Raw genomic sequence first — 17,775 nt, 5'->3', positions numbered from 1 at the left:
AGAAAAGAAGGGTTTTTTATATAGGGCGACAGATACTCACCGTGCTGTTTGGTGACATGGTGTGTATCACACTCAACATGGACCAGAGGAAGCAAAGGAAAGAGTTGTCTCAGGAGATTAGAAAGAAAATGATAGACAAACATGTTAAAGGTAAAAGTTATAAGACCATCTCCAAGCAGCTTGATGTTCCTGTGACTACAGTTACAAATATTATTCAGAAATTTAACATCCATGGGACTGTAGCCAACCTGCCTGGACGTGGCCGCAGGAGGAAAATTGATGACAAATCAAAGAGACGGATAATACGAATCTATATATACAAAAAAAGAAATAAACAGAGGAACGGCACCAATACCGCACCCTCCTATATACCTGATGTCGTAATGCTTGTATAATGCATTCTACTATTTTATTCCAATAAAGAACACGAATGCACAGCACAAAGAAGGGTGAGTGCCGCATATTTTACCTCATAAAGTGACACTGGTCAGAATGGTAAGATTTGGCCTGGCCAGGGGTAAAGGGGTTAAAAGAGGCCTTAGCAACAAATATGATCACTTCTCTCTTTTTACACCGGATTAGCCCCTGCAGTCGGTTCTCTGTATTATGGCTGATTACAGTAATAATACACCGAGGGCTCAGTGATATCACTATATGTGGTAGAGCCGTCATCTCAGAACCCCACTGTGCGCCTGCGCCGTTACCAGAACAACACTGCAGTCACCGCCGAATGTGCCGGCGGGAATCACAGAAGAGATTACCGCAGCTCTGTCTCCTTGGAAACGGCCGCAGCCTATCAGCGCAAGCGTTGCTATGGAAACACTGACGCGGCTGTAGTAGTGAAGGCCTCACAGCAGTCAGTTGCAGGACGGGTGTTACTGCGGCTCTTAATGCTGCAGTGACGGGAACACATCACCGGCCGCTCGCCCTCCCGCCTGCATACGGCCCCAGTGACCCGGCAGAGGAATGCTGAAGGCGAAGGTGCTGATTGTCGGCCCCAGCGAGGTGAGGGCTGCTGTCCCGGCGTGCTGATGGCTCCGGAGCAGGGGCGGCCTAAGGACGAGCCGGCTGAAACTGTAGGAGGCGGGAAGCAGATTCTCTAATGTTCTTTAGTGTTTCTAAAGCTTCTAAGTGCCCCCATAATGTGTCCCCCAGTGCTCCCCCATAACAATGACGGCCCTGCTGCCCCCATAATGTGTCCCCCAGTGCTCCCCCATAACAATGACGGCCCTGCTGCCCCCATAATGTGTCCCCCAGTGCTCCCCCATAACAATGACGGCCCTACTGCCCCCATAATGCGTCTCCCAGTGCTCCCCCATAACAATGATGGCCCTACTGCCCCCATAATGTGTCCCCCAGTGCTCCCCCATACCAATGACGGCCCTACTGCCCCCATAATGTGTCCCCCAGTGCTCCCCCATAACAATGACGGTCCTACTACCCCCATAATGTGTCCCCCAGTGCTCCCACATATCAATGACGGCCTAACTACCCCCATAATGTGTCCCCCAGTGCTCCCCCATACCAATGACGGCCCTACTGCCCCCATAATGTGTCCCCCAGTTCTCCCCCATAACAATGACGGTCCTACTACCCCCATAATGTGTCCCCCAGTGCTCCCCCATACCAATGACGGCCCTACTGCCCCCATAATGTGTCCCCCAGTGCTCCCCCATAACAATGACGGTCCTACTACCCCCATAATGTGTCCCCCAGTGCTCCCACATATCAATGACGGCCTAACTACCCCCATAATGTGTCCCCCAGTGCTCCCCCATACCAATGACGGCCCTACTGCCCCCATAATGTGTCCCCCAGTTCTCCCCCATAACAATGACGGTCCTACTACCCCCATAATGTGTCCCCCAGTGCTCCCCCATACCAATGACGGCCCTACTGCCCCCATAATGTGTCCCCCAGTGCTTCCCCATAACAATGACGGCCCTGCTGCCCCCATAATGTGTCCCCCAGTGCTCCCCCATAACAATGACGGCCCTGCGTCCCCCAGTGCTCCACAATAACAGTGACGGCCCTACTGCCCCCATAATGTGTCCCCCAGTGCTCCCCCATAACAATGACGGCCCTACTGCCCCCATAATGTGTCCCCCAGTGCTCCCCCATAACAATGACGGCCCTACTGCCCCCATAATGTGTCCCCCAGTGCTCCCCCATAACAATGACGGCCCTACTGCCCCCATAATGTGTCCCCCAGTGCTCCCCCATAACAATGACGGCCCTACTGCCCCCATAATGTGTCCCCCAGTGCTCCCCCATAACAATGACGGCCCTACTGCCCCCATAATGTGTCCCCCAGTGCTCCCCCATAACAATGACGGCCCTACTGCCCCCATAATGCGTCTCCCAGTGCTCCCCCATAACAATGATGGCCCTACTGCCCCCATAATGTGTCCCCCAGTGCTCCCACATATCAATGACGGCCTAACTACCCCCATAATGTGTCCCCCAGTGCTCCCCCATACCAATGACGGCCCTACTGCCCCCATAATGTGTCCCCCAGTGCTCCCCCATAACAATGACGGTCCTACTACCCCCATAATGTGTCCCCCAGTGCTCCCACATATCAATGACGGCCTAACTACCCCCATAATGTGTCCCCCAGTGCTCCCCCATACCAATGACGGCCCTACTGCCCCCATAATGTGTCCCCCAGTGCTCCCCCATAACAATGACGGTCCTACTACCCCCATAATGTGTCCCCCAGTGCTCCCCCATACCAATGACGGCCCTACTGCCCCCATAATGTGTCCCCCAGTGCTCCCCCATAACAATGACGGCCCTGCTGCCCCCATAATGTGTCCCCCAGTGCTCCCCCATAACAATGACGGCCCTGCGTCCCCCAGTGCTCCACAATAACAGTGACGGCCCTACTGCCCCCATAATGTGTCCCCCAGTGCTCCCCCATAACAATGACGGCCCTACTGCCCCCATAATGTGTCCCCCAGTGCTCCCCCATAACAATGACGGCCCTACTGCCCCCATAATGTGTCCCCCAGTGCTCCCCCATAACAATGACGGCCCTACTGCCCCCATAATGTGTCCCCCAGTGCTCCCCCATAACAATGACGGCCCTACTGCCCCCATAATGTGTCCCCCAGTGCTCCCCCATAACAATGACGGCCCTACTGCCCCCATAATGTGTCCCCCAGTGCTCCCCCATTACAATGACGGCCCTACTGCCCCCATAATGTGTCCCCCAGTGCTCCCCCATAACAATGACGGTCCTACTACCCCCATAATGTGTCCCCCAGTGCTCCCCCATACCAATGACGGCCCTACTGCCCCCATAATGTGTCCCCCAGTGCTCCCCCATAACAATGACGGCCCTGCTGCCCCCATAATGTGTCCTCCAGTGCTCCCCCATAACAATGACGGCCCTGCGTCCCCCAGTGCTCCACAATAACAGTGACGGCCCTACTGCCCCCATAATGTGTCCCCCAGTGCTCCCCCGTAACAATGACAGCCCTACTGCCCCCATAATGTGTCCCCCAGTGCTCCCCCGTAACAATGACGGCCCTAATGCCCCCATAATGTGTCCCCCAGTGCTCCCCCGTAACAATGACAGCCCTAATGCCCCCATAATGTGTCCCCCAGTGCTCCCCCATAACAATGACGGCCCTAATGCCCCCATAAATGTGTCCCCCAGTGCTCCCACATAACAGTGAAAGCCCTACTTCCCTTCCCAGCCCCGACATGCGCCCATACAGTAGTTTTCTCCCACATATGGGGTGTCAGCTTACTCAGGAAAAATTGGACAACAACTTTTTGGATCAAAATTCTCCTGTTACCCTTGAAAAAATACAAAATTGGGGACTAAGGCTAGTTTCACATTTGCGGTAAAAAACGCAGTGTTTTTAACGCAAACGCATGTGATGCAAAAAACGCATGTAAACGTGTGCAAACGCTGCATTTTTAGACGCATGCGTTTTTGCATGTGGTAAAAAAAACCGCGGCGTTTACATGCGTTTTTTCCTGCGTTTGCGTTTTTGAAACACATGATGAGAAGTGTGTGACAGCTGCCAATCATCAAAATCAACTAGAAAACCCACTATAAACAGAAATAGCTAGGGTTAGGATCCCTAGGGTTAGGATCCCTAGTAACCCTAGGGACCCTAACCCTAGGGACCCTAACCCTAGGGATCCTAACCCTAGGGATCCTAACTCTAACCCTAAACCTAACCCTAGGGATCCTAACCCTAGGGATCCTAACTCTAACCCTAACCCTAGGGATCCTAACCCTAACCCTAGGGATCCTAACTCTAACCCTAGGGATCCTAACCCCTAGGCCGGCGTCACACATGGCGTAAGACAATACGGTCCGTATATTACGGCCGTAATACGCTGAAAAGTCCCCAAAAAAGTGGTCCGTAGCTCCTCCGTAGGCAGGGTGTGTCAGCGTATTTTGCGCATGGCATCCTCCGTATGGCATCCGTACTGCGTGTTTTTCTCGCAGGCTTGCAAAACCAACACACGGCTATACAAGGGATCCATGTGTTAAAAAAAAAAAATTATATATATATATATATATAGACAGTGTATATATATATATATATATATATATATATATATATATATATATATATATATATATATATATATATATATATATATATATATATATATATATATATATATATTACACTAGCTATTGAACCCATTCTACGCCCGGGTGGCGAGCATTTATATTGGTATATGGTCTCCATCCTGTCATGTGCTGCTCCATCCTGCGTCTCCATCCTGTCATGTGCTGCACCCATCCTGCGTCCCCATCCTGTCATGTGCTGCACCCATCCTACGTCCCCATCCTGTCATGTGCTGCACCCATCCTGCGTCCCCATCCTGTCATGTGCTGCACCCATCCTGCGTCCCCATCCTGTCATGTGCTGCACCCATCCTGCGTCCCCATCCTGTCATGTGCTGCACCCATCCTGCGTCCCCATCCTGTCATGTGCTGCACCCATCCTGCGTCCCCATCCTGTCATGTGCTGCACCCATCCTGCGTCCCCATCCTGTCATGTGCTGCACCCATCCTGCGTCCCCATCCTGTCATGTGCTGCACCCATCCTGCGTCCCCATCCTGTCATGTGCTGCACCCATCCTGCGCCCCCATCCTGTCATGTGCTGCACCCATCCTGCGTCCCCATCCTGTCATGTGCTGCACCCATCCTGCGCCCCCATCCTGTCATGTGCTGCACCCATCCTGCGTCCCCATCCTGGTATGTGCTGCACCCATCCTGCGTCCCCATCCTGCGTCCCCATCCTGTCATGTGCTGCACCCATCCTGCGTCCCCATCCTGTCATGTGCTGCACCCATCCTGCGCCCCCATCCTGTCATGTGCTGCACCCATCCTGCGTCCCCATCCTGTCATGTGCTGCACCCATCCTGCGCCCCCATCCTGTCATGTGCTGCACCCATCCTGCGCCCCCATCCTGTCATGTGCTGCACTCATCCTGCGCCCCCATCCTGTCATGTGCTGCACCCATCCTGCGTCCCCATCCTGGTATGTGCTGCACCCATCCTGCGTCCCCATCCTGTCATGTGCTGCACCCATCCTGCGTCCCCATCCTGTCATGTGCTGCACCCATCCTGCGTCCCCATCTTGTCATGTGCTGCACCCATCCTGCGCCCACATCCTGTCATGTGCTGCACCCATCCTGCGTCCCCATCCTGTCATGTGCTGCACCCATCCTGCGTCCCCATCCTGTCATGTGCTGCACCCATCCTGCGTCCCCATCCTGTCATGTGCTGCACCCATCCTGCGTCCCCATCCTGTCATGTGCTGCACCCATCCTGCGTCCCCATCCTGTCATGTGCTGCACCCATCCTGCGTCCCCATCCTGTCATGTGCTGCACCCATCCGGGGGCCTGAGCAGGCGGGGACACCGGTGCGCTGTGGGGGCCAGGTGCCGGTATCGCCGCCAGCTCAGGCCCCCCAGCACTTACTATATTCACCTGTCCTGCGTTCCACCGCTGGGCGCCGCCATCTTCCCGGTCTCCTGGCTGTGACTGTTCAGTCAGAGGGCGGCGCCGGCGCGCATTAAGCGCGTCATCGCGCCCTCTGAACTGAAGGTCACAGGCCGAAGACCGGGAAGATGGCGGCGCTCAGCGGTGGAACGCAGGACAGGTGAATATGGCCGATACTCACCCTCCTGGCGGTCCCTGCTTCTCTGTTGGAGATCGCGGTGTGCATTCAGTGTCAACGCATACCGCGATCTCCCGGGAGCGTCACTCTGTGAGGCCCAGACTGCGCCGGCGCTTGCGCCGGGGCAGTCTATAAAGGCTTCGGACAGAGTGACGCTCCCAGCGTTATATTATAGATATATGTGTCATTAGACACATACATGTATATTTCACACCGGCGTGATCAGTAAATGAAATGACCCCGACCATGGTACAAAATAAAAACAATATTTATTATATGATGTTAAAAAAAACAAGTTTCTACTAGTAAGGAAGGTGCTGGAACCAAAGAACGAGGGATGGATCTGCCATAGGCTTATCTCTAACATATGAACTGGCCGACTTCTAATAATACTAAAACATCATACATAGCCTTATAAACATGTGAACGGTAAGATATCTGTATGGTTTTGGACACCTCCTGAAGAAGCAGTGTGAAACGCGCGTCGGGGCAGAGGGACGCCGCGGCTTATCCCCATTGGACTGACTATCAGGTATATTTCAGATATTTACATCTTAATGCCTTTGTAGGGTCATCTTTGTCTTGTTTGGTCATATCACTAGGAGACATAGCGTTCAAGCCTCTCCTATATGTATATATTATGATAAACTAAAAACCATACAGATATCTTACCGTTCACATGTTTATAAGGCTATGTATGATGTTTTAGTATTATTAGAAGTCGGCCAGTTCATATGTTAGAGATAAGCCTATGGCAGATCCATCCCTCGTTCTTTGGTTCCAGCACCTTCCTTACTAGTAGAAACTTGTTGTTTTTAACATCATATAATAAATATTGTTTTTATTTTGTACCATGGTCGGGGTCATTTCATTTACTGATCACGCCGGTGTGAAATAGTTTAGTTTAATGGTACTTCGTCCCCCGTTGGGAGGGATATTATAGATACTATTGAGCCCAATCTGTGAATACATACATGTATATATATTATTACTTCATACAACGCTAGATAGCTTTAAAGCCGGTAATTCAATTACCGGCTTTTGCCATCTCCTTCCTAAACCCGACATGATTTGAGACATGGTTTACATACAGTAAACCATGTCATATCACCTTTTTTTTTGCATATTCCACACTACTAATGTTAGTAGTGTGTATATGCAAAATTTGGCCGTTCTATCTACTAAATTAAAGGGTTAAATGGCGGAAAAAATTGGCGTGGGCTCCCGCGCAATTTTCTCCGCCAGAGTAGTAAAGCCAGTGACTGAGGGCAGATATTAATAGCCTGGAGAGGGTCCACGGTTATTGGCCCCCCCCTGGCTAAAAACACCTGCCCCCAGCCACCCCAGAAAAGGCACATCTGGAAGATGCGCCTATTCTGGCACTTGGCCACTCTCTTCCCATTCCCGTGTAGCGGTGGGATATGGGGTAATGAAGGGTTAATGCCACCTTGCTATTGTAAGGTGACATTAAGCCAAATTAATAATGGAGAGGCGTCAATTATGACACCTATCCATTATTAATCCAATAGTAGTAAAGGGTTAAAAAAAAACACACACACATTATTAAAAATTATTTTAATGAAAAAATCACAAAGGTTGTTGTAATAATTTATTCTACGCTCAATCCACTCACTGAAGGCCCTCGATCTGTAACAAAGTCAAAATAATAAACCAACAATATCCTTACCTTCCAAAGATCTGTAATGTCCAACGATGTAAATCCATCTGAAGGGGTTAAAATATTTTGCAGCCACGAGCTTTGCTAATGCAACGTTGTTCGTGGCTGCAAAACCCCGGGGAATGAAGGTAAAGTAGGTCAATGACCTATATTTACCTGCATTTGCGGTGAGGCGCCCTCTGCTGGTTATCCCTAGATCGTGGGAACTTTCCTAGAAAGCTCCCAGGCTCTGCTGGTTGTCCTCATATGAAATATATTATACCTATTCTATGTGTACACCTATTCTACTGTAAGCTGTCAGTGTGATTTTACTGTACACCGCACTGAATTACCGGCTTTTCTCTCTAACACCGCTGCGTATTTCTCGCAAGTCACACTGCTGGTCCGTGTGTAATCCGTATTTTTGGGACTTCCATAGACTTTCATTGGCATTTTTTTTGCGCAATACGATAACAAACGCAGCATGCTGCGATTTTCTACGGCCGTAGAAAGCCGTATAATACGGATCAGTAAAATACGGCAGATAGGAGCAGGGGCATAGAGAATAATTGTGCCGTTTGTTTGGCGAGTTTTACGGACGTAGTTTCTGCGCTCTTACGTCCGTAAAACTCGCAAGTGTGACGGCGGCCTTAGGGTTAGGATCCTAACCCTTAGGGTTAGGATCCCTAGGGTTAGGATCCCTAGGGTTAGGGTTAGGATCCCTAGGGTTAGGGTTGGGATCCCTAGGGTTAGGGTTGGGGGGTGGCTTATCAGTGTGTATTCTTGTGTTTTTCTATTGAAACGCATGCGTTTAAAAACGCATGCAAACGCATGTGCTTAAAAACGCATGCGTTTACATAGACAGCAATACGTTGCAGGTTGCATTTCCGCAACAACGCGTAGTTTCTATGCTTGCATGTGTCGTCAAAATGTGGCAAAACGCATGCAAAAAAACGCATATGTTTTTAATGTTAAGTATAGAAAAAAAAATGCATGCGTTTTTTTGCGCTAAAACGCAGCGGCAAAAAGCGCAAATGTGAAACCAGCCTAAAAGATCATGTTTGTAGAAAAAATATGATTTTTTTTTTTTTTTTCATGCCCGGGTGCTGTAAACTTTAGTGAAACACTTGGGGGTTCAAAGGTCTCACCACACATCTAGATAAATTCCTTGGGGGGGTCTAGTTTCCAAAATGGGGTCACATGTGGGGGAGCTCCAATGTTTAGGCACACAGGGGCTCTCCAAACATGACATGGCGTCCGCTAATGATTGGAGCTAATTTTCCATTCAAAAAGTAAAACGGCGCTCCTTCCCTTCCGAGCCCTGCTGTGCACCCAAACAGTGGTTTTCCCCCACATATGAGGTATCGGTGTACTCAGGACAAATTGCCCAACAAATTTTAGGATCCATTTATCCTGCTGCCCATGTGAAAATTAAAACATTGAGGCTAAAAGAAAATTTTTGTGAAAAAAAAAAAAGTACTTTTTCATTTTTACGGATCAGTTTGTGAAGCACCTGGGGGTTCAAAGTGCTCACTATGTGTAATATATATATATATATATATATATATATATATATATATATATATATATATAAGTTCCTTGGGGGGTCCAGTTTCCAAAATGGGGTCGCTTGTGGGGTATCGGTGTACTCAGAAGAAATTGCCCACCAAATTTTAGTATCCATTTTATCCTGTTGCCCATGTGAAAATGAAAAAAATTGAGGCTAAAAGAACATTTTTGTTGGAAAAATTAAAATGTCCATTTTTTTCCTTCCATATTGCTTTAGTTCCTGTGAAGCACCTGAAGGGTTAATAATCTTCTTGAGTGTAGTTTTGAGTAGCGTGAGAGGTGGAGTTTTTTGGAATGGTGTCACTTTTGGGTGTTTTCTGTCATGTAGGCCCCACAAAGGGACTTCAAATGTGATGTGGTCACTAAAATAAAATGGTTTTGTAAATTTTGCTGTAAAATTGAGAAAGCGCTGATAAACTTTGAACCCTTATAACTTCCTAACAAAAACATTTTTTTCCCCAAATTGTGCTAATGTAAAGTAGACATGTGGGAAATGTTATTTATTAACTTTTTTGCCACATAACTCTGGTTTAACAGAATAAAAATTAAAAATTTGAAAATTGTGAAATTTTAAAAAATTTTTGCCAAATTTCCGATTTTTTTTTTTCACAAATAAACGCAAAAATTATCAACCTAAATTTACCACTAACATGAAGCCCAATATATCACATAAAAAACAATCTCAGAATCGCTAGGATCCATTGAAGGACTCGGAAATCTGAACCAAATCAGATTTTCTTGCTAACTGAAGCTAAGGCGTCACTGATTATTTTGGGGTCTATCTGTGTTCAGTGTCAGGAATTTTCCAATCTAAAAACGGACACATAACAGAACTAAACGGACCCTATAATAACCTTTGGGGTCCCTCTGCTCCTGTTTGCATGACTTGGCAAACAAATCTGTTTTGGCCTTGATTTCCATTTGACTGTTCCTAAGGCGGACACGTGAACTGAGCTTTACTGTGGACCCAGTCTTGATGACATTCATCCGCCAAAAGACCCGACAAAAAATTGCAAATTTTTTGCATTATTGAGTAGTGTTATTACCTTCCCATCACTAACAAGAAGTGCCATATTTATTCATGGCGTCACCCTTTTATGATTTTGCTGTCATAAAGATTCTGTCATTTTTTTAATGTTTTTATTTTGTTTGTTTTTTTTGCAGTGTGGAAAAACGACTTTGGCAAACTTTTTAGCTGATGCAACAGAAAATATTGGGGGAGAATACAATCCAACCCAAGGTGTAAGGTAATGTTTCAACCCATGTTGTAGTCGGAAGGACGTGACGCCATTGTACCACCAGAACCTTCTACATAGCGATAGATTATAGCAATGATCACTTGAATAGTATCTGATCTACAGTCCCTGGGAGATGACCACTATTGTACGGAGCTGTGCTGTTCTGGCTCCACATCTCCACATTCTGCTTACATCTTACCAGACCATGAGTTGTGACGAGGATAGGTCAACAATATCAAAATAGTCGAGAACCCCTTGAACTCCTGATCATGAGGACTCTTGGCCCTTCAAGATTTCAAAGATGGGATTTGGTTCCCACCCCTATTACTGCTATAATTGCAGGTGTTTGGAAGTTGACGAGGAGTCTTCTGCTGTGGTAGATGATCTCACTGGCTGAGCAAATAAGCGGTGCCGCGCGGCTTTGAGCGGTGTGGGTTTCAAATCCCCCGCCAAAGCCGCGCGGCACCGCTCATTGGCTGAATGCCCCTGGCCTCAGCCAATGAGCAGCGCGGAATTCAAATCCCCCACCAAAGCAGCGCACCTCAGCTCATTGGCTGAGCCGCCTGCCAGCTGAGGTTTGGTGGGGGATTCAAATCCCGTGCGGCACCGCTCATTGGCTGAACTGCCACTGGCCTCACGGCTTTGGCGGGGGATTCAAATCCCGATTTGAATCCCACGGCGCTCAGCCAATGAGCGGTGCCACGTGGCTTTGGTGGGGGATTTGAATCGCTCAAAGCCACGCGGCACAGCTCATTGGCTGAGCTGCGTCCGGCTGAGCCAATGAGCGGTGCGGGATTCAAATCCCCCTGCCCCGCCGGCTGAGTCAATGAGCGGTATGTTGGAAAGCGCAAATGGTGTGACAAATGTCCACTGCTCCTGTTAGCACTACTAAGGGTAGACAGATGATGATTTCACCGTCCTCCTGATGCAATAGCGTCGGGCCTATTTCTAGTGAGAAAATAATCGCAGATGTTATCTGCCCCATAAGAGTAACACTGGGCCGAGTGCCATGTGATGTTTTAGCGCATAGCATTCGGCCGTATTGTACGGTAGTGTGACTCCAGCCTAAGAGTCCAACTCTTTTATTAAGGCCGGAGTCACACAGCCGTAGATGTTCTCCTCGGATCGATTATGCTAATGACACTCTAATCAATCTCTGATGAGAGATGAGACTCATGGCTCACTGTAAGGAGAAGATGGAGAACCAGATTCCTCAATTTGTTCCATTGTGTGAGTCCATGGACATTGGATGCACCCATAGACTTGAACTGATGAGTCTCATCCGATTTCTAAGTGAAATCACAGCATGCCAGATTCTGTCATCAGCACTGCCCCATTGCTATTGGATAAAACATCGGCTAGCACTCGTCCGATGTATACAGCGGTGTGGGCGAGCCCTAGTGCGGAGAGCCAGGTCTGCTGTGTGCAATGTCGGAAAACATAACTGTCATGTGTTACCAAGTCAAGAAGCCAGATCTTTTGGCACAACCTTTTGTTTTTTTTTGTGTGCGGGTTGTGGAGATCCAGCTACTGCTTGGAGTCTTACAAGAAATGTTCCCTGGACGCAAACATGGATGATAGCTCTGCAACACATAGAAAGTCACTGTTTTCTTTAGTGAAACCTGTTGATGGCTACCCTGGAAGACTCTGGAACATTAACCTAATAACTCAAGCTTTTAAAACATGACTAGTTGGCGTTCTGGTCGAGTGGGTGAGATGTCCTTGATGCAGCTCTTGTAAATCCAGCTCTTGTAGGGAGTTTCTCCCCAGACAGTCTTAGGCTACGTTCACATTAGCGTCGCGTCGCTGTTGCGTCGGCGACGCACGGAAAAACGCGTGCGTCGTTTTTTGCCGAAATCGGACGCAAGAAAAATGCAACTTGTAGCGTTTTCTTGCGTCCGACGCTAGCGTCTAAAACGACGCACATGTCGGAAAACGCGTGCAAAAAGACGCACGCGTCCCCTATGTTAAACATAGGGGCGCGTCGCCGCTGCGTCGCCGACGCAACAGCGACGCGACGCTAATGTGAACGTAGCCTTACCAAATCCTTGTGCACTCTGCAATAGCTTCTATTATGGAAGAGGAGCCATGAGTGATTTACATGACTGTAGAACTGCACCCCTATTCTTTAATGTCTTCTGTTCAACAACATTGGAAATGTTTCAAATGTTCATACCCAGATTTTCTGACATACAAGCCCTTTTCCTTGTGTGTTGCCATTTAATAAAAAATATAGTTTACCATCTATTGACTTGTATTCTGATTCCTCCCCTGTCCAACTGGTGAACTGTGTCTCATTACAAATTTACAATTGTCCCGTCACAGAGCTGTCAGCTCTGCTGTAATGCCCTTTCATCCCCACCCTCCCACTGGCTGCCTGTCAGATGGAAGCTGAAGCAGGAGATGACTACAGCTGCAAATGTGTTTGTAATGAGACAAAGTTCAGTTCTGCTGTACTGTGTTCTAATCACACACAGCTCTGCAGTGAAATCAGGAGATCAGGCTGTCAGTCATTACATGTCTCAACACATAAAGCCCGCTTTCATTTAAAATGAGCTCTGGAGGCAGAATCTCATGCAGCTTGTTGTCTTGCCCACAGAACTTGTCATGTGAAAAACGCTATTTACCTGCAGATATTGGGTTAACCTACAGGTTAAGAGCGTTCTGAGCTTGCCTAGCGCCGGTACTTAGACCCCCACTGCTGGGAGGAAATTAACATTATTCACCCCACCATTGTTCAGCATTTAGTCATAAGGGTGATATCGGCATGGGTTCAGTCACCGCTCTGTGAACAGAGAGTGCTAGCTGTAACCGCAACACTGACTGACACCTCACTCCGCATTAGAGCAATAGGACCATCTGTTAGTCATTGGCAGGAGTGCAGTTACAGCCGACGTTCTCTGTACACACAGCGGTGACTGAATCTGCGACGATGCCGCCCCGTGACTGAATGCCAAATGCTGCCAGGGGGATTAAAATTAATTTCTTCCCAGTAGCGCTGGGCAGTTGTGCCGGCTTCAGGCAGGTTCAGAACACTATTAACATGCAGATTAACCACATTGCATTTTTTTCACATGACGGTTCCCTTTAACAGCTCATTTAAATATAAGGAAAATGTGCATTTCCCTGGAATAATCGGCTTCCTATGACCTGCATGCCCATATAGACGCTAAGCACATTATTTGGGGGTCTTGGTATTTATGGGGTTTTTTTTTCTTTTGAAAATAAATACAGGAGAAAATGTTCTCAGAAGGGAAAATTTAGCAGGAATTTAAAACCTAAATTGTGATGTTAAAAGATATTGTTTAGTCATTGTGTTTATATACCATTAGGGAGATTGATCAAAGCTATTGCAAGCAACCTACATAGACTAGAGAGTAGAGCATTCAAACGTATCAAGTGGCACTGTGTTTGTGATATATATATATATATATATATATATAATCTATCTATCTCCATGGTAAACTCCTCTTAATAGTGCATATAAAACAGTCCTAAAAGACAGGATCTAAGGCACGCACATCCACAGGGAAAAATGTACTGCAAACTACATTTCTAAGTAGTAATATGCAGTGAATAAGGGGTTAATCTACATTGACACAGGTCTAGTGTCAGAGGGCAGGATTACAATTTTAGAAAATTTTGGGCTCAGGGTGCAATAAGTTATATTAAAAAACAAAACAAACCTGGGCTCCACTCACCCTTCCTGGGTCCAGCGCTGAGTCTCTTCCACTGCTCCCCATGTCTGCCATTGCCTGCGCTGCTGACATCATGTCGACAGCAAATCAGCGCTGCTTGCTATGTATGTTGCAGATGCCGTGCACCCTTTCATGGTAAGGGAATTCCCTCATAGCCGGGACCACCACAACAGGATAATGCACATTGCAAAATATGTTCAGGACTCATTAGAGGAAAATAAAGAATTCAAGGGGCCTCCAAATTCCCCAGATCCCAACCCAAGCGAGCCCCTGTGGGACGTGCTGGAAAACAAGTCTGACCCCACTTACAAGAGCTGCTGCTCACATCTTGGCGCCAGATAGCACATTCCCAGATCTTGTGAAGTTCAAGCCTTGAAGGGTCGGAGGTGTTGATGGGCGCACAAGGGGAGATGATCCAGTGTGTTTGTTTTCCTTCATTCTGGTGCTGCTGTTGCATTTTAGTTAGACATTCTTCAATAAATATGGATCGCTGGGGCAGGCCACTGCTGCGTGGAGTAACATTAAATGTCTACTTTCCGATCATCTGGGTTTTATAGCCTGCATGTGTTCCGCATTCTCTGAGCGAACGCAGTGGAGCCGAGCCTTATATAATACATGTATATTATACAGACACGTTGTTGTTGTGTCCCACAGATGTGCAGTTTAATAAACCTCATTGTAAACTGTAAACTCCACCGACTGTAAGAACTGTCCGTAAGATAATGGACTTTTTACTCGGAGAATGAAATTCCCTTTTTTTTTAACTAAATATGTGATTTGACGTGTTTCCAATCCAGATTATACTGATTTCTTTCTTATTTTATACAGGATACTGGAGTTTGAGTGTCCAAATGTAAATGGAAACAAAGGACCTGGATGTGAAGTTGAACTTTGGGACTGTGGCGGCGATCATAAGTAAATGTCTTTTACTACTTCTGTCTGAACAGATCACTGGATAATGCAAATAGATGCAGATAGATTCTACGGGGAGAAAAGTCCAGCTAAAATAATATATTTGAATAATCTTAAATTAGTAAATTGTGTGGTTTAAAAGGTGCCTTGTTCTTCATCTGCAAGCTGAGGTCTGACCAGGTCCTCTCTTGGTTTGTGACGGACATGTGACGGTGTTTCTTAGGTCAGCACATACCAGTGCCGTGTTGGAAGGGGGCTAATTTGTATACTTAAACCCTTCTATGTCTATACTTTGGCTGTGACAGTAGGCGGACGGCTTACCTATTGAAATAAGCATTCCTCTAGCTTTCTTCACAGACACAGTTGTGGTCATGTGCCAGCGGAGGAAATGCTGTCCAATGGTGGTCAAAAACCAGAAGAAGGCCAGCTAAGATTGGCACCACAGCTTGTAATTAAAGATCAGATGGATTACAATACGCACCGCCCATGCGCCCACGGATGACATACATGTGAGCCCTCCATGTGACACATACCAGAATGAATGGAGAATAGAAATGAAAGATTTATATGTGTTAAAGATGTGCAAATATAGAGATGGATAGTTAGATATGAGGTTAATAAATGATAAATAGATATCCATGAGATGTATAGCTAGTGCCTTGCGTTTAGTTTACTGCACATGTATTAGCCTAATAAATTAGAAACATTTTGTGGGGTCCCCCATACTTTTGGTAACCAGCAAAGATAAAGCAGACAGTTGTGAGCTGACCTTTTCAGGCTGGGAAGGTCCATTGTTATTGGACCCTTCCTGGCCTAAAAAAACCAGGCTGCAGCCACCCCAGAATTTGAAGATTACATGAGATCCTCTGTTTCTAACGCTTCGCCTTCGCTCTTCCCGATTGCCCTGCTTCGTTGGTAATTGGGTTAATGGTAGATGGGGTTGATGTCGGCTGTGAATTGTCCAGAAACACACACCAGGCACTTTTACGCAAGGATGCTTTTTATGATTTTGTCTTTTCTGTTGGTAGGTTTGAAAGCTGCTGGCCTGCTTTAATGAAAGATTCCCACGGGGTGATTATAGTATTTAATTCCGATATTCCAAGTCACCTGAAAGAGATTGAAATCTGGCACAATAACTTCATCCAGCAGCAACGATTGCTAGACAAGCAGAGTCTCCTGATAGCACATCTCAAGCCCGGATCAGGGAATCCAGACGAAAAACCCGATCTCTGTAAGTGTTTAGTAGATTGGTGAGCCGCCATGTCAGCATGTTCATCCCATCCCAGTGGCCGTTATATTATACCCGCATATGGCCAGCTTTTCCTGCCTGTATCATCTGATCACCAGGGGTTAGGGCATGTGCAAATCTGTGTTATAGGAACAGAAAAATAAAACTAATGGCACCACCAGATAATAATAATAATCTTTATTTTTATATAGCGCTAACATATTCCGCAGCGCTTTACAGTTTGCACACATTATCATCGCTGTCCCCGATGGGGCTCACAATCTAGAATCCCTATCAGTATGTCTTTGGAATGTGGGAGGAAACCGGAGTGCCCGGAGGAAACCCACGCAAACACGGAGAGAACATACAAACTCTTTGCAGATGTTGTCCAAGGTGGGATTAGAACCCAGGACCCCAGCGCTGCAAGGCTGCTGTGCTAACCACTGCGCCACCGTGCTGCCAGATGGATGTCAATGGCGCCTGACGGACTGTAATGGGGTCTGTAATGGGGTCGATTGGATATCTTTTATAGTGCCCATCTTTTCACTAGTAAAATTAGTGACGCATGTTGCACTTTATTAGCTTTTTTTGGAATCTGCAGCAGAGGCTTTAACATTGCTCCAATAGTGGAAGCGCACTCCATACAAAGCAATATCAATGAATGACCACTTCTACTGCACAGCGTATAGGGTCCTGTGCCATCATACGTGTGACGTTTGGCTTTCCCAAGCCTTATCCTCACTTGTCACAATGTTGGGTAGAAGAGAGGCGCACTAGCAATGAAATCGGGAAGCGGTGGCAATGGCCGCTGGTCTGTCGCCCTGCGTGTATTTGTGACTTTGCTCTCGGTATCGATGGCACATATAGCTTCTAAGCGTCATCCACACACGGTGACTGCTTCCCCTGCACCCGGTCCAGCGCCATTTCCACTGATTCTTGGCTTCCTATGCATACTCTCTCCTCTAACATTGTGGCAAGTGAGAACAAAGCAAGACCCAAAACATCACAAATATTATATTACAGGGACTTATACACTTTACTGTACAAGTATTTGGGATTCATTGATGTTTTTTGATATGGTGTATTCCTCCTCTCTTGGGCACATGTATGAATACACCTTTTCCTAAGTGCAAAAGTTGGAAATTTGGATGCCCTGTGTTTTCTACAAAGACTGTATCCCCCCAGTGACACCTCACACGTCATATAGAGGACGGTCCATTTGTTTTCTGCCCTGCAGAACTGCTCAGAGCTATAGGTAGTTCACCTGGATGGGTGTTTGATCATAGCTTTGTCCACGTTGACTTCTCCTCTC

At 47.2% G+C, this 17,775-nt stretch overlaps 1 protein-coding gene across 1 annotated transcript in view; it reads left to right on the top strand.

The window, feature by feature from the left end:
• Positions 1-728: 728 nt before the first annotated feature.
• The window catches only part of IFT22 (intraflagellar transport 22), a 40,300-nt gene continuing 23,253 nt past the window's right edge, over positions 729-17,775 (top strand). The window contains exons 1-4 of the mRNA XM_069761306.1: positions 729-1,005; positions 10,552-10,634; positions 15,152-15,238; positions 16,264-16,466. Of these exons, the coding sequence (XP_069617407.1) occupies positions 967-1,005; positions 10,552-10,634; positions 15,152-15,238; positions 16,264-16,466 (412 nt within the window). The 5' untranslated portion in view covers positions 729-966. The remainder of the gene's footprint in view (positions 1,006-10,551; positions 10,635-15,151; positions 15,239-16,263; positions 16,467-17,775) is intronic.

Source organism: Ranitomeya imitator, chromosome 3 (assembly GCF_032444005.1).
Source record: "Ranitomeya imitator isolate aRanImi1 chromosome 3, aRanImi1.pri, whole genome shotgun sequence".
Taxonomy (NCBI): Eukaryota; Metazoa; Chordata; class Amphibia; order Anura; family Dendrobatidae; genus Ranitomeya; species Ranitomeya imitator.
This window is presented reverse-complemented; position numbering and strand designations above follow the sequence as displayed.